Source organism: Ichthyophthirius multifiliis (assembly GCF_000220395.1).
Source record: "Ichthyophthirius multifiliis unplaced genomic scaffold scaff_1120509250853, whole genome shotgun sequence".
Lineage (NCBI taxonomy): Eukaryota > Ciliophora > Oligohymenophorea > Hymenostomatida > Ichthyophthirius > Ichthyophthirius multifiliis.
The window spans coordinates 45704-66478 of record NW_004086436.1 but is presented as its reverse complement, the minus strand read 5'-3'; the positions used below and the strand labels follow the sequence as shown (position 1 = coordinate 66478).

Here is a 20775-nt window from a genome sequence, read left to right as displayed (position 1 = left end):
GATCTTTTTTTCCTTTTAAAAAATTAATATACTTAGGAACAAATACATATATCAAAATAACAATTTATACTGAAAATATAAAATAAGTAAATAGAACCTAAAATCATTATATTCTATACTTCTTTTTATTAAAAACAACATGAAAAAGGCTTTCTTTTGGGAAATTATATATATTTATATGAAAATATACAATAAAACCAAGACATAGATATAGTCGAAGTATAATATTAAATAGAAAAAATAAATAAAAAGTTTGAGAAAAACAAATAGAATATTAATAAAGGAACTTTTTTTGTTTATTAATAAAAAAATATTGAAAATAAAGAAATTCAAATTTTGTTCTTAAAATTTAATTTAGTTTATATTTTTATAGGAGATTTTGGACATATATATGATTGTTTTTTTTCTTTGAATTAATTTTTTTCCTAATATCATTTATAAGTTGAAATAGAAAAAAATTCTTAATAAAAAAGTTCTTTTTATTATTTTATAATTCAGGATTCTTATTATTTTTAAAAATAAATAAATATATTAAAATTGTGGAAAAACGAACAAAATTTTATATAATTTTTAAAATTAAAAAACGAAGAAAATAATTAAATCTTATATTTTTTTGCATCATCATAATGCATATAAAATAAATTATTTTATTCATAGTTTTGTGTTTTTTATAATAGCTTTTTAGAACTATTTTGAAAAAAAAAATTCTAGAAAATATATATAATATTATATATATATATATTATATATATTATATATATTTATATTTATATTAATATTTATATAAATATTTTTATTTTTTATTTATTTTTATAATTATTTTTTATTTATTTTTCCATTTTTCATTTTTTTTATTAAAAAGAATTTTCTTTTTATAAAGATATATTTTTTTCTCCTCCTTTAGTAATATTTTTTATATAATATTATTATTACACTTGAATATACCATAATTTATATTTTCTAAAAAATATATATAATATTATACTACAATTTTTGTTAACTTAATGAAAATTTAGAGTTTTTTATTTTCTTATTAGTTTCTTTTTTTTTTTTTAACAAACTTCACTAATCTAATTTTTTTATTTATATAAATATTTATTATTACATCATATTAATTTGAATTTCTTCTCATATTCAACATTTATTAAAATAATGGCTATATTATCAGATTATAATTCTAATTATTTAATATTTTTATTTTTTTATATGCTCCATTTTATTTCTATTTAACACAAAAAACTATAATTGTTTGATTTTCTAAACAATTTCTATAAATTTATTTCAAGAAATTAGGAAACATTTTAAGGTTTTTCATATTAAGTTACAATATAATTTAAATTCAGAACCGAATCTTTCAATGAATATATATATTGTATAAATTTAAAATGTTTTCAAGGAAAATTTTCTATATATCAATTAAATAAATCAAATATATCAGAATTTGTGTATATTATTGATTATTATTATTTATTTAATAAAATTATTGATTAATCAATTTTCATTATTAGTATATTTTGGATTTTTAGTTTGTATTGTAATTCAATTAAATAGGTCTAATTTTTAGAATTATTTTTACCTCTATTTCCTCATCTTCAGGTACCTAGGAGTTTGCTTTAGATATGTTAATAGCTTGATTTATAAATTATCTTCTTTTATATCAATGTCCTTAGTATAGTTTTAATCTGAGAAGTCTCTGGGACTCAAGACTAGGTTGGTAAGTCTTCGAGATGATAATTATTGGAAAATTTCGAAGTTTTTTATAGATTTCGGTTCTTGTTTTCCATATATTCATTTAAATTTTATTAAATTAGTATTTTTTTGAGTTTTTTTTATTTTGGCTTATGAAATAATTATTATTATTGCCACAAAATTGTGGAGAATTTAAATAGTTTTTTTTTTTTTTTAGTTTTAAAAGAAGACTATAATTTTTTGAATTAATTTTCATTTTTTTATATTTTCATTAATTTTTTTGTTTAATATATTCTCAAATAGTAGTTTATGGTATTATATATAAAAAATTGGAAATATTTTTAAGCTTTTTTTTTTTTAAAAATAAAAGGAATTATAATATAAACGAAAAAAATATATATATACAAATTACTCAAAACATTTTATTTTAAGAAGTTTTTGTTAACTTATTTATTAATTTAGAATAGAAAAAACAGTAAATAAATATATATAAAAAGTCCGTTTCTGATAAAAATTTAAAAATACGGAATTCTATAAAGGCGATTATACATAATATTTTTAATATTTAGGAAATTATATAGATTATTTTTTTGTATTTATTAACGCATATGTTCAATATTAGTATAAATAAGTGTAAGAAAATCAACGGGAATTTATAAAAAAAACCAATATGGGATTATAATGTTTGTTAATTTAAAAATATTATAAATAATTTGAATGTTATAACTAATATTAGGGAAAAATAAGTTATTATTTCATCCTTTATTTAAAATAAGTGTTATCTTTTTAATTATTTTTTATTTTTTTATTTTATATAATATAGAAATTATTTTAAAGTATAGATTCGGTTTTCATGGAATTATTATCAGAATTTATATTTTAGGAATTAGTTTTTATTTTTCTATTTAGAAGATTATAATGTAAAAATATAATATTTAATATTCATAAAATATGATATTTAAGGTTATTTTTCAAGTGTTTATATTTCTTTTTTATTATTTTTAAATGATTTATTTAATGATGAAAATCTATAAATGTTAAATTTTCTATAATTTATTTTTAAATATTAATAAAAAAAAATTAATTAACTTAAAATATTATGGATTTAAAAAAAACAAAATAAAATATTATTAAGAAGATTTTAATATTTATAAAAATACATTTTTTATTTTGATATAGATATTTATTTCAATATGCTAATAAAATTTATCTTTAATTAAATCAAATATTAATATTTATTTTTAAAAATAAATTAATATTATTATTTATTTTAAAATAAATTAATATTATTAAAATAGAAAATATATATATATATATATATATTATATTATTTATTATATATAAAACTTATATTTATTATTTTCTTTTTATATTATAAATTTTCTTATTTGTTACATAATATTTACTAATTTATTCGTATTTATTTTAATGTTATTTATTTATATTTATTTTTTATTTAATATGTTTATTATAAATAAAATATAATCTATATAAAAATAATATTTTAAATTATAAATAGTTATTTTTTATTAAATTATAATAATTTCTTCATTTATTAAATGATTATACATTACATATTATTTCTCGTAATTTTATATATATAAATTAAAATTATGATAATAAAATATTTCATGATAATTTAAATAGATAAAATAAAAATTATATAATATAATTTTATTTTATAAGTAAAAAATAATAAATAATATTTTTATAAATAAAAAATTTTTAAAAATATATAAAATGAAATTTTTAATAAATCTTAACAATATATTTTTAATAATAGCGTTACTTTCCTAAGCTATATTAGGAGTTTATAATAATCATATATGTAATCATGATACAGAATTTAATTTCTCAGAAGTTAATCATCAAACAGAATAAGCTAGAAGAATTTTAAAAGAAGAAGTTCTATAAAACCCAGAAACGAAAAATTTGCAGATTGATTTGCTTTAGTAACCATAACCTATAAGAATTACTATGGATTATAGTTTATTTAACATAGTGAATGATAAGATAACTCAATATTAAAAAGATTAATTAAAAGGATTATTATAATAGGTTTAGGATTATTTGTAAAAACTATTAAAAGTAATTCCTGCTTAAAAGACTATTGTATACAATACTATAAAATGTAATAATATAAACATTCCTAAAAAATATAGAAGAGATGGTGAGAATAATTCTGATCTCGTTATTTGGGTTTCCTATTATAATGGTCCATTATCTTTTTCTTTAGCTAATGCTATTCATTGTTTAATAGATCCTAATTTAAAAAGAGTTACTTATGGTATGATTAATATAAATTTATCAAAGTTAGATTTAGATCATACTTAATCTGTATTCAAAAGTGATTTTAATAATATATTGCATGAATTTTTGCATATTCTAGGATTTTCAAGAGGCTTATATAGATATTGGATAAATCCTTTAACCCAAAATTTTTATGATGATGAAATAAATAATTATGTAAGAACAGTTTCTATAAGGGGAAAATAAACTGTTATCATATCTACTCCAAATATACTTGCTACTGCTAGAAAATATTTTGGATGCCCTACTTTATAAGGAATGTAATTAGAGAACGATGGCGATATTAATTCTGATAGTTCTCATTGGGAAAAAACAATCCTCTTTGATGAATTAATGACTGCCGACTCTTCTGATAGGAAATCTTTATTGTCTATTTTTACTATTGCTTTATTAAAAGATACTGGCTATTATGCTGAAATAGATGAAAGTATGATTAATAATATATAATGGGGAAAAAATAAGGGATGTGATTTTGTTCTTAGAGCTTGCTAATCTGATACTTATTATCATGAGTTTATAAAAATAGAATATACACCTGAATAATGCTCTTCAAATAATGAAGGTTATGGGGAAATTGTTGAAAATAGGTTCATGGATAATTGCAAAAAAATTAACAATTCAGTTTTTTGCGAAGATTATTCAAAGAAAACAATTTATGATGAGTATAAATTGGAATATTATGGGGCTAATTCTAGATGCTTTCAATCTACTGCTAATGTTGGATAAGGTGTTACTTACAATAAAAATGTTCGTTGTCATCGCGTTATATGTTCTCCTGATTTTACTTAGATTACTATAGATTTTCCTAACAATAAATTTTAAAAATTAGTCTGTAAAAAATAAGATGAAGGAAAAAAAATTTAAGTCATTAAAGGGTAACCAGAATTTGGTTACATTACTTGTCCTGATAATTTAAGAGAATTTTGCAGTTATACTCCTGAATGCCCTAAATATTGTTCTCGAAAGGGTATTTGTATAAATGGATAATGTAAATGCCATTTTGGATGGACGGGATTTGATTGTGATAGTGAATAAAGATGGTGCAATGATTTTTTTTTATATGATGGTTTTTAAAAATGCGTTTAATAATGTCCTTAAGATAAATTTGCAAATCCTGACAAAGTATGTAGAGAATCATGTCCTAATGGTTACTACTAAGATAATGAAAATAAAATATGTTTATAATGCGATATATCGTGTATAAAATGTTCTGGTCCTACAATGAATGATTGTTTAGAATGCGGTTTTTTGACATATTTAGAAGAAGGAAAATGTGTAAAATAATGTAGTAATAACTTCTAATTAATAGATTAAAAAACATGCGAAAAATCAGTCAGTTAAGGATGTGAGTAAGAATGTGAGAAATGTAATTCTGATGCTCATGAAGAATGTACTAAATGTAAAGAATAGTTCTTCCTTAATTTAAAAACTAGTAAATGTGTTCTTGCAAATTAATGCCCAGAAGGAACATTCGCTAATGTAGAAAATAAAACATGTTAAACTTGTTAAATTATAGGATGTAAATAATGTTAATCCTAAACTGCATGTGCAGTGTGTGATGAATATTCATAATATTTTAAAAAGGGTGATTAATGTGCTAAATGTCCTTAATAATGTTAATAATGCTCAAGTGATTTAAAAACTTGTCTTTCTTGTAAAAATGAATTATTCTTATAAGATGGAAAATGTGTTTTTTAATGTTCTAACAATTAGTATTAGGATATTGAAAAAAATTAATGTTTTCCATTGACTAAATGTACATAAGAGACTTTTTACTTTTATAAAAATAAATGTTATAAAACTTGTCCTAATGCTACAGTATAAGAAGTATAAAGCAATATATGTAAATAATGCCCAAAAGGTTGTCTTATGTGTTATACAGAAAATAGATGTGAAATATGTGACACTAAGAATGGTTGGGAGTTTGATGCTGGTACTCGTCATTGTTTTAATAATTAATGCGAAGCTTCGTAATGTCTAAAATGTTATGCTAATAATAAAAATCAATGCCTATAATGTAATTAAGGATATTTATTGTATAAAAGGATGTGTATAAAATATTGTCCTGATACATATTATCCTGATTATAATAAAAATGTATGTATTAAATGTAGAAAAGGATGTTAAAGTTGTTCTTCTTAACAATGTTATGACTGTGATAATATAAATGGATTTTATTATTCAAATGGAAAATGCAATGTAAATAAAGATGGTACTACAAATAGTGATGGTGATATAATAGATAATATTACAGAAGATGGAGATAGCGATACAAATAATGGCATTAGTTAAACTTAAAAAGAAATTAATAAAAACAATGGAAATATTAATAGTTATAGTTGCTAAGCTTTATTTTTAATTATTACTTCTTTATGGCTATGAGTATATAAAATAATTTTATAATAAAATATTAATTATAGTTAAATAATTATAATAATTTCAAAAAAATATATATATTATTTTTAAAAATAAATATTGATTAATTAAAAAGTGTTTTATAATAAATCATTAAAATTTAAAATTTGATATAAAAATATATATTATAAATAATTTTCTTAATAAATGAAATATAAAAATAAATTAAAAATTAAATAAAAAAACAACAATTATAAAACTATTACATTTTAAAATTAAATGATATTTTATATTTTTGTAGATATTTTTTTTATTTGTTATTTTTTTTATTACATTATATTTGAAATTACAATGATTTTACTCTAAAACTTTTATATACAAAAACTCTATTTAATATAAATTTTTATAAAATTTACTTTTAAAAATATAAAACATAATAATTTATGCTATGTTGTTATTTTTAGTCAAGAAATATTATATATTTATTTGTAATTGTTTGCAATATATTTAAAAAAAATATAAAAGAAATGTATAACTAAAGGCATTATTTGATATATTATTAATAATTATGTTATAAGTCATAAATATTATATGTAAGTTTTTACATAATTTTTTATCTTTTTAATATTTGTTTAAATTAAGATTAAAAAAAATATAAAAAATATAAAATTAAATACAAAAGTATAATAATTATTAATATTTATTGGTAAACTTTATTAGTTTTATATTTTAAATTATTTGAAAAATATTAAAAAAAAAAAATTATAAATATATATAATATATGAAACTATAATATAAAATAAAATGAAATTTATAATTAATATCTAATAAAAAACATACATATAATAATCAAAATTATTTAATATTTCTGTTTTAAAGTATATATAAAAAAAATATAATTTATATAAATATATTATAAAAAAAAAATTAAATTTGAATTAATAAAAAAAAACTATTAAATAATTGTAAAATATATATGTTTAGATTTATATATATAAATCATATATATAAAAAAATTAAAATATATATAAATATAATATATATATGTATATTTATTATTTCTAATTTTTTTTCAATTTAAATATTTATTACTTATATTTTATTATTAATAGACTTTACCTTTTTTATTTTCATAAAGCTTTATTAAAGTTATTTTATTTAGTTTAATAAAAATACAAAACAAAATATATTTATTTAAAATAGTTAATGTAATCTATTAATCTATTTATAAAAACATGCAAAATTTTTTATAACATTAAATTTTACAATTTATAATTTAAAATTATTTTTAAATATTTTTTTAAATTAGGTCATATTTACAAAAGTTAAATTTATATATAAATTAATTTTGATTTAGAAAAGGCTTTATTTAAATATTTTTATAATAAAAATTTATAAAATTTTAGAAATTAAAATATAAAAATATATATATTTTTATTTTAAATTCTTGTTTTTTAATAGAAAAAGCCAATATTTATTTTATTTTAATTTTTAATAAAATAAATTTTAATTATAATATAAAAATTTTCATTTTTCAACAATAATTTTAATATAATAAAAATATAAAAATTAAAAAAATAATTATATTTTATGATATTAAAGATATAAATTTGGTTAACAATTAATATATAAAAAATACTAATTAAAGAATGTTAGAAAAAAAAAAAATAGAAATTAAATAAAGTAAATAATAAAATAATGATAATTTTTATAAAAAAAATATAATTTAAAAATAAAAATATATTTATTTAAAATTATTAAAAAAATAAAAATTCTAAAATAATATTTATAAAAAAAAAGTATATATATATAAAAAATTTTAATTTATTACAAAATATATATTATAAGATATTAAAAATAAATAAATACAATATATTAATATTTATATAAAAAAATTATATATTAATTATAATTAAAATAAAAATAATTAAAAAAAATATTTTTTTAAATAATATTAATAATATAAAAAATAAAAAAAATTAAATATATAAATAATATATTTAATATAAATAATAAAAATTTTATAAATTTAAAATATAATATATATATTTTTATAAATTATAAAATAAATTTTTTTAAAATATATACGACTGACTAAAAAAAAATTAATTTATATATTCTTTTAAAAGAATAAAAATAAACATTTATACTTATATAAATATATATTCATATATTTTTTTTTTTTTTCTTTATCAAAATATAAAATTTTAATAATTCGTCGTTTAATTTAAATTTATTCTTCAAAAATACATATGAAATTATTTTAATATTATTAAAAAAATAAAGTATATATTAATATAATATTATTTCTTAAAATATATTTAAATTTTTTTTTTTTTTTATATTAGTATAAAATTGTATAAAAAATACTAATTTTTTTATAAAAATTTTTAAATAACTTTAACTTTAAAAAAAAATTATTTTATGAAAGAATTAAATATAATAAAAAAAATTAAAATCAAATAAAAATATATTTAAATATATATATATATAAAAAACATATATATATATTTATATTTATATATATATTTTTTTTTTATAAATAAATAATATATATTTGAATTTAATTTTATAGTAATTATAATAATTTTATATATAAAATACAATATAAAAATAATATATATATATATATATATTAATTTATATTAATACCAAAATAATTATTTTAATTTACTATATCTAAATAAAATTATATGTTTAATTTAATTAATATAATATTATATCTGTTTATATATTATATGCTTTATTCATATTTTTTATTTTTTTTTTATTTTTTTAAATAGATTTATTTATTTATTTATTTATTGTAATATAAAATTTATAATCTATAATATAATATTATGGACATATTTTGTTTTATTATTTTTTATTTTATTAAATTCCTGATTTTATTTTTTTCCAGAAAAATGTATTATAAGTATTATTATTATTATAATATTTACTATTATTACTATTATTATTAATATTATTATTTTTATTATTATTAATAATTAATATATAATAAAATAAATTTAGAAATTAAAGAAACAAATTATAAAAATATATTAAATATTAATTAAAAAAAATAAATGAAAAAACTTTCAATTTATATTCTCCCAATTCAAGATAGAGTTATATACCCATATTAATAAATATACATAAGAATTCCTGAAATTTATTAATACGAACGTAAAAATATAAATATAAAAAATATATAATAAAAAAATAGCTAAAAAATTCAATAATTTAATTGGTGTTTTAAGTAGTTTCGATCCCTAATAATCTTAAAAAAAACTTGAATCAATAGAAAATTTTTCTAAATATGGTACAATACTAAAAATAACTTCTGAAGACTAACAATATTACATAAATACCCAAACAAGAAATCATAGAGAAGTTAAAACTTATAGTGCATTCGCCTTCGGAAGATTTAAAGTAATATCATTTGAAAAATAAACGCCTTTTTATATAGCTACAATAGAATTAATATCTGACGAAATTCTATCTAAATTAGAATAAAAATTAAAATCTTATGAAATACCAGAATTAAAAAAACAAGCTAAAAAATATTTAGAAAACATATCAAATAAAATAGATACATAAAAACAAATGTAAATAGAAAATGAGTAATCAATTAATAAATTAGGTAATATATATAAATATATATATTTTATTATATTAAAATATCAAACATAGTTTATACAATTGCTAGTTTATTAGAAATAAGTACTGAAACTAAACTTTAAATCTTATAAGCGGACGATATAAATGAGCGAATCAAACTAATTTTAAATATAATGTAAGAAAAAAACGGTGAATTTTCTATTACAGGTGAGCTTTAATAAAAAGTAAAATCCGAATTAGAAAAAGATAATAAAAAATTTTTAATAACTCATAAAAATTCTGGTATATTTCCTTCTAATCTATTCCCTTCAAATAGCAATTTAAACTCTAGTTTTCATTAAGACGAATCTTCAAACGAAACCGATGAAATTTCATAATTAAACCAAAAAATTAAACAAAAAAACCTTCCTGAAAACATCCTTTAAACAATCTAAAAAGAATTCAAAAAACTAAAACAAATGCGCAATTCTTAAAACGCGGAATCCTACGTAATCCGTACCTATATAGAAACATTACTAGACCTACCCTGGCTTGAACATACAGGAGATTAACAAGATCTAAAGCAAGCCGAAACTATATTAAATAATGACCATTCAGGTTTAGAGAAAGTAAAGAAAAGAATCCTTGAATTCCTTGCAGTCCGCTTCCTAAAAGGAAACTAAAGAGGTTCCATTATATGCTTATGCGGTCCTCCAGGTGTAGGCAAAACTTCCTTAGGAAAATCCATTGCAGACTCCCTAGGTAGAAAATTCGAAAGAATAGCCCTAGGAGGGGTTCGTGATGAATCTGAAATACGAGGTCATAGAAGGACATACGTAGGAGCGCTTCCAGGGATGATAATAAATGCTATAAAGAGATCAGGTAGTAATAATCCTGTAATTTTACTAGATGAAATCGATAAATTAACTCGGGATTCAAGAGGTGACCCTTCTTCAGCTTTATTAGAGGTTTTAGACCCGAATTAAAACTCGAATTTTGTTGATCATTATATAGGACTTCCTTTTGATTTATCTAATGTAATGTTTATTGCGACTGCAAATTAATTAGATAGTATTTAGCCGCCGCTATTAGATAGAATGGAGATTATATAGATTCCGGGATATACTTAAGAGGAAAAGAAAGAAATCGCCAAAAAATATTTGGTGAAGAAATAAATAGATGAGAATGGAATTTCTTAAGAATAAATTGCCTTCGAAGATGACGCAATTGAATTCATTATTAAAAAATACACTCGAGAAGCCGGAGTTAGACACTTGGAGATAAATGTAGGCGCGGTTTGTAGAAGTGTAGCAGTTTAATATTCAATTCATAAACAAAAATTCAATAATTAAGATGAAATACCTAAACTTCCTAAAGTCACAATCACTTAAGATTATGTTAGAAATGTTTTAGGAGTAGAAATTTATCAAGAAGATGATCTAGTAGATAAAATTTTTTAACCTGGAATTGCTTTTGGAATGGCCTGGACTGCTGCAGGTGGTAAATTGCTTATTATAGAAGTTTCGAAAAGTGTAGGAAAAGGTAAATATATATTTTAAAATATATTTATTTATTTATTTAGGAAGAATTGAAATAACAGGATAATTGGGTGATGTTATGAAAGAATCAGTAAAAACAGCTTTAGGATGGATAAAATCTAATTTAGGGAAAATATAAAATCTTTTAATTAATTAAAATGATTTTTAAAATTAAAATATATTCGAAGAAATAGATATTCATGTTCATTTTCCAGCTGCAGCTATTCCTAAAGATGGACCTTCGGCAGGAATTACAATTGCGACGGCTTTAGTAAATAAAATTATATAAAAATAAATATATTGATAATAATTATACTATTTTTTTAATAAATATAAATTGTATATATATATTTATAAAGTATTATTTATATTTAATATTTTTTTTTTATAGATTTCTTTATTAACAGGAAGAAAAGTTAAATCTAGTGTTAGTATGACAGGCGAAATTTCGTTAAAAGGAAGAGTTTTACCTGTTGGAGGAATTAAAGAAAAATGTATAGCTGCATATTCATATGGAATTAAAACGTATTTTTTGTTAAATTGATTTTTTTTATTTTTTTGATTTTTTATAGAATTATACTTCCTTATAATAATTAAAAAGATACAGAAGAGATTTCTGCCGAAATAAAATAAAATATTGAGTATTTTTATTTAAATTTATTTTTAAAATATTATTTAAATTAGATTTAAATTTACAAAAACTATTGAAGAAGTATTAGATATAGCATTAGAAGATTAAAGTTAAACAGATTTATTTAACTAAGCTAAAAATTAAGTAGAAAACATAAATAAATTAAGCAAATTATGATTTGAGATTTAATTGAATAAATGTAATAAAAAAAATACAAACTATACATAAAATACCAAATAAAATTATATAATTAATATTATTTTTAATTATATATTATGTATATTTTGTATTATATTTATATAAATATATATTATAAAAAACAAATAAATAAAATAAATTATATTTATAAATAAATATAATGATATATAATAATAATTATTGTAATAAATATATTTAATAATATATTAAAGAAAAATGTTAACAAAATAAAGTAATATATTATATAATTATAAAAATTTAAAAATTAAAATAATGTTTATAATTATAAAATATTATAGATAAATATGATAAAGATTAAGATAAATATGTAATTATTTTATTAATACATTGAATTTAATTTTATATAATATATATAAATATATTTTTATATATATATATATAAATTTTTATATTATAATTATACAATTTTCAATTATCTTTTTTTATTTCTTTTTTATTTTCAATCATTAATTCTGCAATTTTATAGAATTCGTTTTTATCTAAAATAAAATTTTATAATTCTTATTCTTAATTAGTTTTATCTTTATATTTATCATATTAAATAGATTGCTTTTTTTTAAAAAAAAAAAAAAAATATTAAATATAATTTATTTATTTTTTTACTATTATTTTTTATTTAAATTCTTTATTTGGTATATTTTCTACAAGCAATGTACTTGTTAAAGCCGAAGGAATATTTTTTTTGATTGCTTTTTTTATTAATAATTCTATAATAAAAGATTCTAAATCAGCTTTATATTTTTATTTATTTATAGTTAAAAAAAATTAAAATAATATTAATTTACATAAATAATGTTCTAGAGTTACCTCATTTAATATTAATCCATTCTAATACTCAAATATTTTATTTTTATCTAATTTATTAAAAATACTTTAAGCAAATCTTGTAAGTATTTACTGTAAATATATATATATATATATATATATATATATATATATATATATATATTTTTTTTTACATATATTAATATATGCATATATTTTCATATTTTTTTTTTTATATTATTTAGTATATATTTTTACTTTTAAATAAGGTTATATTTCCTATAAAATAGATTAAAATTATTGTATAAGTTATTATTTTTCTTTTAACTTTCCTTCCAATTTTCTTCTGTTTTTCTCAGAATTTGGGGTTGATTAAAGAGTTCTTTATTTCTCTACATTTTCTTATTCTTAATTTTAAATTTTTTTATTAATTTCATTATTTTAATCTTGTATTAAATCAATTTATTAATTAAGTGCATCTAAATAAGTAATTCTTTTAAATAATATATATATATATATATATATATATATATATACATATAATTTATTTTAGTATTATTACAATGCAAAATTTTATTCTTCAGATTTTATAAAAGTATTTTGTATTTCCTATATATCAGTAGTTCCTGTAATTTCCTTTATTTAATTAAATGCAATATCTATAATTGTCATATTACTTATATAAGCATCTATAAGTTTGACCTTTTCTTTATTTCTCTATTTATATTTTATATATAATATATTTATAAAAAATCTATAAATACATAAATAAGTTTTTATAATCTTCTTTTTAATACACCCGCACTATCAAATTCTTCAATTAATGCTATTTATACAGAATTATTTATTATAGTTTTATTAAATTTCTCTTTTTATAATTTTGTTTAATTCATTTTTAACTTTTTTTTTTTTTAAGAAAAAATAAATAAAATAAAAAATCTACTTATAAAGTTTCAAATTCTTTTTAAAATTATGTTTTTTCTTTATCATTTTTTAATTTTAAATCATATATTTATTCCTATATAAATACTAAAATAAAAAAACTATTTATACAAACACATATATAAATATTTTTTAATTTAAATATAAAAAAAAGATTATATTAATATTATATATATATATATATGTATATATATTATACATGAATTTTTCGTTTTTTTTTCTATTTATTCGAAAATAGTATTTGACTCTTTTTATTAATTTTAAATTTAATTTTCAAAACCTTTAATTTAATCTAAAAAATTTAATCTTTATTTTCTTAAATTATTTATTTCATTTTTGACTAACTATATATTATCTATTAATGCATCTTATCTTTTTTAGTCCTTTTAATTAAAAAAAATAATAATAATTATATATATTTAAATAAAAAGTACATTTTCTATTGTTTTTTAAAGATTAAGTATATGGCTTTTATTTTTTTTAATTTTCATATTCTTTTTTTAATTATTTAACTTTTTCCTAAATATCATTATTTTCTTTTAATTAATTAAACAACAAATGATTTATACTAAATAAATGTCTTTTTATATAATATTAAAATAATAATAAATAAAAATATATATATATATATATATAAATATATATAAATATATATATATTTATTACTTTTTTTCTAATTCTAATTTTCTTGTGTATTAATCTATATCCTTTTACATTTATTAAATTTGATTTTCTCCATATGTATGCATAGTTTTATTTAAAATATTTTTATTTTCAGAACAAGAATATGATCTATTCGAATTTTAAGACATTTTTTTTGTTTGTTTTCAATATTAATAAATTTATAATTAATTTATTTATTTTTAGTTTTTTAAAAAAAATAATATAAATAAATGAAAATATATAAAAAAAATACAATTATATATATATAAATATGGGGGGGGAGAGGCGGGTAAATAATATTTTTTATGAACAATATTTAGTCTTAAGATGAACCTATTAAAAATCTTCAATTTTAAATATTCCAAAAACACTATTCGAAAATAAAATTACCTCCGAATTTCATTTTTTTTAACCAAAAATAAATAATTAAATTTAAATAATAAACGATAAAATAAATTAATCTATTATTATAAAAGAATCTATTCAAAAAAAAAAAAATTAATCTAAAAAAATCCTTTTAGAAACTAAATAAGAATAGTGAAATTATCGAATAGATATAAAATATGGAATTATTTATAATTTAAGTCTCTTAATATTAAAAAAAATAAAAAATTAAGACAATAATTAATAATAAATTAAAATTAAATATGGAGCAATTAGATAGAGGCTTAGAAAATAATATATAAAATAGTTAATAGTAAAGTTAATCGAAAATAATATAATATATAAATAATAAAAACTCTAGAATCCTTACCGATAAATTTAATAAGACTTTAAAATATTTAATGGACATATAAAATAAAGTTAATTAAAATATTAACTAGTTAATATTTTAAGTTAATAATAGTTAATTAAATTAAAAGAAAAAAAATATAAAATTAATCTTTTAAATTTTTTTTAACCTTTAATAAAATTTGCTTATATAATATTATCTTATATAACTATTATAAAATAAAATAAGAATATAATATAATAATAAAAACTAACGAATAAAATATTTTATTATCAATTATGTTTAAAATTTAAATTAACATTTTAAAAAATAAGATAATTACATTTTTCTTAATCAAATTAAAAAAAATGAATTTTATAACTTTTAATCCAATATCATCTATATAAATATATTCTTAAAAAAAAAAAAAAAAAAAAAAAAATTATTTGAAAAAAAAACAAAAAAAACCAAATAACAAAAAATATTATAAAAATTTAATTTCAAAAATTGATATAAAAAAAAAACAAAAAAAAATGAATTAAAAATTAAAAATTAATGAAAAATAAGCAATTAAAATTTTAAAAAACTTAAATGGATTTTCTAATGATTAAATATGTTTTTTTTGGACTATATTATATACTTATATAAGTTTATATAGACAATAAGATGAAAGTATAGTGTGTTAAGAAATAATATATATGTCGAAATTCGTTTGTTTAGTTTATATAACAATAAGTCTAATAAAATTTATTTAAAATTATTACTTTACTAATTTTGATAAATATATTTAATAAATACATAATTATTTATGCTTTTTTTAAATTATATTTACTTTAATTGCATCTTATAATGCTTTTAATATTGAGAGAAATCAATGTGGAGGAATAAATTCTTTAAATAGAATACATGGAATCATTCTAATTATTTATGAAACTTTAGGAATTTTGTATGCTATTTTAGTATATTTTGATTGTTTGTATGAAAAAGAAAAAATTTGAAAAATTATATTTAAATTATTATATATAATTTTTTTTTTTTTTTTGAATAATTTTTTTATAAATTATTATTCTTTTTTTTCATAAAATTTAATTTTATTTAAAAAAAAAAAGATTATCAAAACTAAAAATAATTTTAAAATATCCAAAAATAATAAATTATTAATTCATTTTAAAACAATTAATATATTCTATTTAAATAAAATATAAAAATATAAGAAAAAATTAAATTAAAAATATAACATTATAAAAATAAAAATAAAAAAAAAATATAAAAAAATATAAATTTATAAATATATATATATATATATATTTTTAATTTTATTTAATAATTTATTTATTGTATGTTTACATATTGTATTCTTTAAAATCGTAAACAACAATTTAATTTTATATTAAAAATTATATATATATAGATTTATTTTTATATATTTAAAAATATATATAAAAATATATGTAATAATATATATTTATTTATATATATTTATGCGTATATTAAAATATATATATGTATTATATAAACATATAATTTAATATATTTATATTTATTTTTTTAATACATATCTATTTATTTATATTTATTTAAATATAATATTATAAAAAGAATAAAATTATGACCAAAAAAACATAATAAAATTTATCCTAAAGATATAATAAAAATCATTAAATCCATAGCAACATTACTTATAATAATTCTCATAAATCATTTAAAAAGCATCTTAATCATAAAATTGGTACATTTGACGAAGCTCACGAATTCAATAAAGATAATAAGCATATAAAATATGGATATAGAATAAATTTTGATTCAAGTAAAAAAGTTCTTTAAAGCCTATTTATGGTTCATAATGAAAGCGTAAATATATGGACTCATCTTTTTGGCGCAATATTTATATTTTTTTTCTTATTTTATTTTATTTTTTCATTTAGTAATATAGATATATATACAATTAAAGAAAAACTGGTTTAATCTTTAAACGAGAAACTTTAACCAATATACTATGAAACAAACATAATTTTAGACAAAAAATTTGAGTATTTAAAGGAAGACCTATATAATAAAGAATTATAATTTTTATAAAAATACGAGGCTTTTAAATAAGAATTAAACATCTTAAAAGACAAAATAACATATAAAAATGTTGAAATTTTAGTATAAAAATACCAAGATTTTTCCTTTAATCATCATTTATAATTTTTAAAATTATATAAAGATTAAATAATGAAATAAATAGAATAAATAAGGAAAAAAATCATTGAAAAAATAGACTCGAATTAATTCGATTGGATTGATTTTCATTTAGAAGATTTTTCTATGCTAAAAAATAATTCAAATAAAAGCGAAATTTCCCGATGGCCAATTTTCGTATTTTTAATAAGTGCAATTTTATGCTTGAGTTTTTCAGCGATTTTTCATTTGTATTATGTTTTGAGTAAAAAAGCCTATAAAATATTATTAAGATTGGATTATGCGGGTGTTTCCTTATTGATTAGTGGTTCTTCTTTTCCAGTATTTTATTACGGATTTTTTTGTTAATAATAATATGCTTTTATGTATCTTTCGGCTATATGTGTGGCTAGTTTAGTTGTTTTTTTCGTCTCTATGTAAGAATTTATACATACTTAAGAGTATTTGACTATTAAAAGTATTATGTATGCTTCTTTGGGGATATTTTCAGCAGTTCCACTCCTTCATCTTCTATATTTGTAGTTTTTTGGAGGAGATATAGATACTTATAGAATGGGAAATAGCCTTATTTATTATCTTTTGATGGGTTTTTGTTATTTAGGAGGACTTACTATTTATACCAAAAAATTCCCGGAAAAATATAAACCTGGAACATTTGACATATGTGGAAGTAGTCATTAATTATGGCATATTTCAATTCTTTTGGCTATTGTATTAACTTATATAGGTGCTCTAATTAATTTTTATACAAGAAAAATGAGTATATGTTTAATTGATTAAAAAATATAGATTATTATATATGAAAGAAAATAATTTTCTATAAAAAATAAAAATATTTAAATTAGAAAATGCATATTTTTTATATTCTTAAAAAGAAAACAAATATAATTTAAATTAAAAAAATATAAAATATCTTAATATATATATATTATTTAAATAGTAAAAAAACAAAGTAAAAAGATTATATAAATATAATCAATCTTCTTAAAAATATTATCTATAATTCCATTAATTATTATTATTATTATTATTATTATTATTATTATTATTATTATTATTATTATTATTATTATTCTAATTATTAATTTCAAAATTTTAAAAATATTAATTTATTTCATCTAATTCTCCATAATCTTATGGTTAAGCTCCTAATTCTATGCCAAAACATTATTAATTTTACCATATATTTAAAATTTCTTCATCTACATTATATATATATGATTCCTCGTTCTAATTTTCGAAATGATTTGGTTCTGCAAATTACTATTAATATGATTAATTTTAATTCCATTATGATTATTCTAAAAATCCTTAATCTTCTATCTCTTAGTACTAATCAAATTATTCTATTTCTTATTCAAATTATTATTATTATATACTTTAAATATTTAATATATTATTTTATATTTAAGATTAATTTTAATTATTTTCCCTTCTTTATCTGTCTCTAACAAAATTTCTTAAAACTCCAATTTTTTCATTTTTTTAGGCATCAAAATTAAAATGATAATCTGTAGCTTTCCTTATATATTTATAATAATCATCTAATGTTTTTCTTGATAAACCTACCATTTCTGCTGCTTTGTCTAAGTTCATTTTTTATATATTTCCTTATTAATCTTTTATACCATGTTCATACAAATGTCTCCATTACATAACTTTTTAATATACATATCCTATTTCTCTTTCTTTTACTCTTTTTTCTCTTGGGATTGGATTAATATTTAAAAATGATTATTATTATTATTATTATTATTATTATTATTATTATTATTATTATTATTATATTAATTTTAATTATTTTATATTTATTCTTATAATTCTTAATTTTAAATATTTAATGTTCTACTTTAATTATTATTATTTATGTTTTTATTATTATTTTATTAATTATATTTTATTAATATTTCTTCTCCTATTTTAGCTAATGGTACGTATTTATTTTATAATAATGTTTCATAAAATGTACCCATATATATAAATTATGATGTTTATATGTCATATATATATATATGACTTTATTAAGGAATAATTTAAAGCTTATTTAACTCTTAAGATAGGTCTTTTACAAATATTTATTCATATTCATTAATTTTTATTTATATTTATAAATGTTTTTTGTCAGAGGAGTTTTCTTATATCAAAATAATTTCTTTTTAAATTGTTTAGTAAGGTTTTTATGTATAATTCATATAATTTTTATATTTAGATTATTCTTTACTCATTATTTTTTTTTCTTTTTTTTCTATATTTTATTTATTAATATTTTTTTTGATTAATTGATTTTTTTTTAAAAAAAATATAGATGAATTTATTTTATATTTTTAATTTATTTTATTTTTTCATAAACAAAAAAATAGTGTTTCTGTTTATTTCTATTTTATATAATATTTGTAAAAAAAATAAAAAAAAAATTATTTTTAAAATATTCATCAAATATTTATATAAATGTGTTTTAAAAATAAATATAAAGAAGGAAAAAAAATCAAAATTTAAAAAAAATCAAAATAATTATATATTATTTCAACTTTTTTAACACGTTTTAAAAAAAATAATTATTAAAAATAATAATTACCGTATTAACTTTAATTTTAGTAAAATAATAATTAAATAATATATGTTTAAATAAAATATTATAATAAAAAAAATGCCTCGTTATTATTAATTTTTTTATTAAAAAAAAATATATATATAATTAATTATATTCATAAATAGACATAAAATATATTAATATTATATATAAATAAAAATATAAATAAATATATAAATATAATTTAAAATTTATATATTTATTAATATTTTTTATATTTATTCTTTTTTTTTCTATTTTTTTTATTTATTTAAATTTCATATATTAGATTTTCTTTCATTAATTTTATTTTACGATTATTTTATCAAATAATAATTAAAAATATATTTTTTATACTTTTTTTATTTTAAATCTTTTTTTTTCTGGAAAATATAGTTTAATTTATTTAATATATATATTTTTATATAATGTAAAAAAAATATAATAAATTTTTTATTATATATTTTTAAATATATAAATTATCTTTATAATTTTTATAATAAAGTTTAATATATTTTTTAAATTTTTTATAGAATATTTTATTTAATGTTATAATAATTTTTTTTATATTAATAAATAAACAAAACTGGAAATACAATAAATAATATAAAACAATT

At 15.8% G+C, this 20775-nt stretch overlaps 3 protein-coding genes across 3 annotated transcripts, besides 57 other annotated features; 2 read left to right on the top strand and 1 right to left on the bottom strand. All coding sequences in view use genetic code 6, as the record gives it.

Annotated features, from left to right (window-relative positions):
• Positions 1 to 713: 713 nt before the first annotated feature.
• Positions 714 to 760: a microsatellite.
• Positions 715 to 790: a microsatellite.
• Positions 716 to 792: a microsatellite.
• Positions 718 to 785: a microsatellite.
• Positions 724 to 830: a microsatellite.
• Positions 792 to 834: a microsatellite.
• Positions 835 to 843: 9 nt separating this feature from the next.
• Positions 844 to 891: a microsatellite.
• Positions 892 to 2912: 2021 nt separating this feature from the next.
• Positions 2913 to 2980: a microsatellite.
• Positions 2916 to 2980: a microsatellite.
• Positions 2981 to 2989: 9 nt separating this feature from the next.
• Positions 2990 to 3031: a microsatellite.
• Positions 3003 to 3067: a microsatellite.
• A 274-nt stretch (positions 3068 to 3341) lies between these two features.
• Positions 3342 to 3409: a microsatellite.
• Positions 3352 to 3411: a microsatellite.
• Positions 3366 to 3423: a microsatellite.
• Positions 3383 to 3427: a microsatellite.
• Positions 3408 to 3468: a microsatellite.
• Positions 3418 to 6380, top strand: IMG5_102260 (leishmanolysin family protein, putative; the record flags this gene model as incomplete). Its single annotated transcript, XM_004035225.1, has 4 exons — positions 3418 to 5477; positions 5583 to 5652; positions 5881 to 6015; positions 6208 to 6380. Exons 1-4 carry the CDS (start codon positions 3429 to 3431, stop codon positions 6378 to 6380), a joined length of 2427 nt encoding a protein of 808 aa, XP_004035273.1. The 5' UTR covers positions 3418 to 3428.
• Positions 6381 to 6633: 253 nt separating this feature from the next.
• Positions 6634 to 6684: a microsatellite.
• A 574-nt stretch (positions 6685 to 7258) lies between these two features.
• Positions 7259 to 7324: a microsatellite.
• Positions 7325 to 8040: 716 nt separating this feature from the next.
• Positions 8041 to 8081: a microsatellite.
• Positions 8061 to 8101: a microsatellite.
• Positions 8102 to 8264: 163 nt separating this feature from the next.
• Positions 8265 to 8372: a microsatellite.
• Positions 8299 to 8373: a microsatellite.
• Positions 8374 to 8381: 8 nt separating this feature from the next.
• Positions 8382 to 8438: a microsatellite.
• Positions 8439 to 8821: 383 nt separating this feature from the next.
• Positions 8822 to 8882: a microsatellite.
• Positions 8883 to 9105: 223 nt separating this feature from the next.
• Positions 9106 to 9130: a microsatellite.
• A 141-nt stretch (positions 9131 to 9271) lies between these two features.
• Positions 9272 to 9339: a microsatellite.
• Positions 9272 to 9342: a microsatellite.
• A 52-nt stretch (positions 9343 to 9394) lies between these two features.
• On the top strand, positions 9395 to 12611 carry IMG5_102250 (hypothetical protein; the record flags this gene model as incomplete). The annotated part of the gene is made up of 9 exons (XM_004035224.1): positions 9395 to 9521; positions 9562 to 9978; positions 10029 to 11477; positions 11518 to 11744; positions 11865 to 11998; positions 12046 to 12114; positions 12158 to 12248; positions 12515 to 12534; positions 12602 to 12611. Exons 1-9 carry the CDS (start codon positions 9422 to 9424, stop codon positions 12609 to 12611), a joined length of 2517 nt encoding a protein of 838 aa, XP_004035272.1. The 5' UTR covers positions 9395 to 9421.
• Positions 9524 to 9560: a microsatellite.
• Positions 12117 to 12168: a microsatellite.
• Positions 12395 to 12462: a microsatellite.
• Positions 12427 to 12476: a microsatellite.
• Positions 12443 to 12510: a microsatellite.
• A 47-nt stretch (positions 12612 to 12658) lies between the features above and the next one.
• Positions 12659 to 12732: a microsatellite.
• IMG5_102240 (hypothetical protein) lies at positions 12732 to 14746 on the bottom strand (the record flags this gene model as incomplete). Its single annotated transcript, XM_004035223.1, has 9 exons — positions 12732 to 12872; positions 12927 to 13054; positions 13109 to 13220; positions 13347 to 13581; positions 13651 to 13805; positions 14032 to 14117; positions 14230 to 14277; positions 14465 to 14598; positions 14697 to 14746. 9 exons carry the CDS (start codon positions 14744 to 14746, stop codon positions 12732 to 12734), a joined length of 1089 nt encoding a protein of 362 aa, XP_004035271.1.
• Positions 13227 to 13272: a microsatellite.
• Positions 13592 to 13630: a microsatellite.
• Positions 14646 to 14689: a microsatellite.
• Positions 14747 to 15610: 864 nt separating the features above from the next.
• Positions 15611 to 15641: a microsatellite.
• A 181-nt stretch (positions 15642 to 15822) lies between these two features.
• Positions 15823 to 15847: a microsatellite.
• Positions 15848 to 15934: 87 nt separating this feature from the next.
• Positions 15935 to 15969: a microsatellite.
• Positions 15970 to 16601: 632 nt separating this feature from the next.
• Positions 16602 to 16698: a microsatellite.
• Positions 16646 to 16680: a microsatellite.
• Positions 16647 to 16686: a microsatellite.
• Positions 16699 to 16825: 127 nt separating the features above from the next.
• Positions 16826 to 16887: a microsatellite.
• Positions 16827 to 16870: a microsatellite.
• A 42-nt stretch (positions 16888 to 16929) lies between the features above and the next one.
• Positions 16930 to 16974: a microsatellite.
• Positions 16975 to 18600: 1626 nt separating this feature from the next.
• Positions 18601 to 18673: a microsatellite.
• Positions 18674 to 19322: 649 nt separating this feature from the next.
• Positions 19323 to 19379: a microsatellite.
• Positions 19323 to 19395: a microsatellite.
• Positions 19324 to 19498: a microsatellite.
• Positions 19444 to 19494: a microsatellite.
• A 338-nt stretch (positions 19499 to 19836) lies between the features above and the next one.
• Positions 19837 to 19880: a microsatellite.
• A 17-nt stretch (positions 19881 to 19897) lies between these two features.
• Positions 19898 to 19932: a microsatellite.
• Positions 19933 to 20131: 199 nt separating this feature from the next.
• Positions 20132 to 20163: a microsatellite.
• Positions 20164 to 20309: 146 nt separating this feature from the next.
• Positions 20310 to 20359: a microsatellite.
• Positions 20323 to 20378: a microsatellite.
• Positions 20379 to 20385: 7 nt separating this feature from the next.
• Positions 20386 to 20431: a microsatellite.
• A 164-nt stretch (positions 20432 to 20595) lies between these two features.
• Positions 20596 to 20660: a microsatellite.
• Between the last annotated feature and the right edge of the window lie 115 nt (positions 20661 to 20775).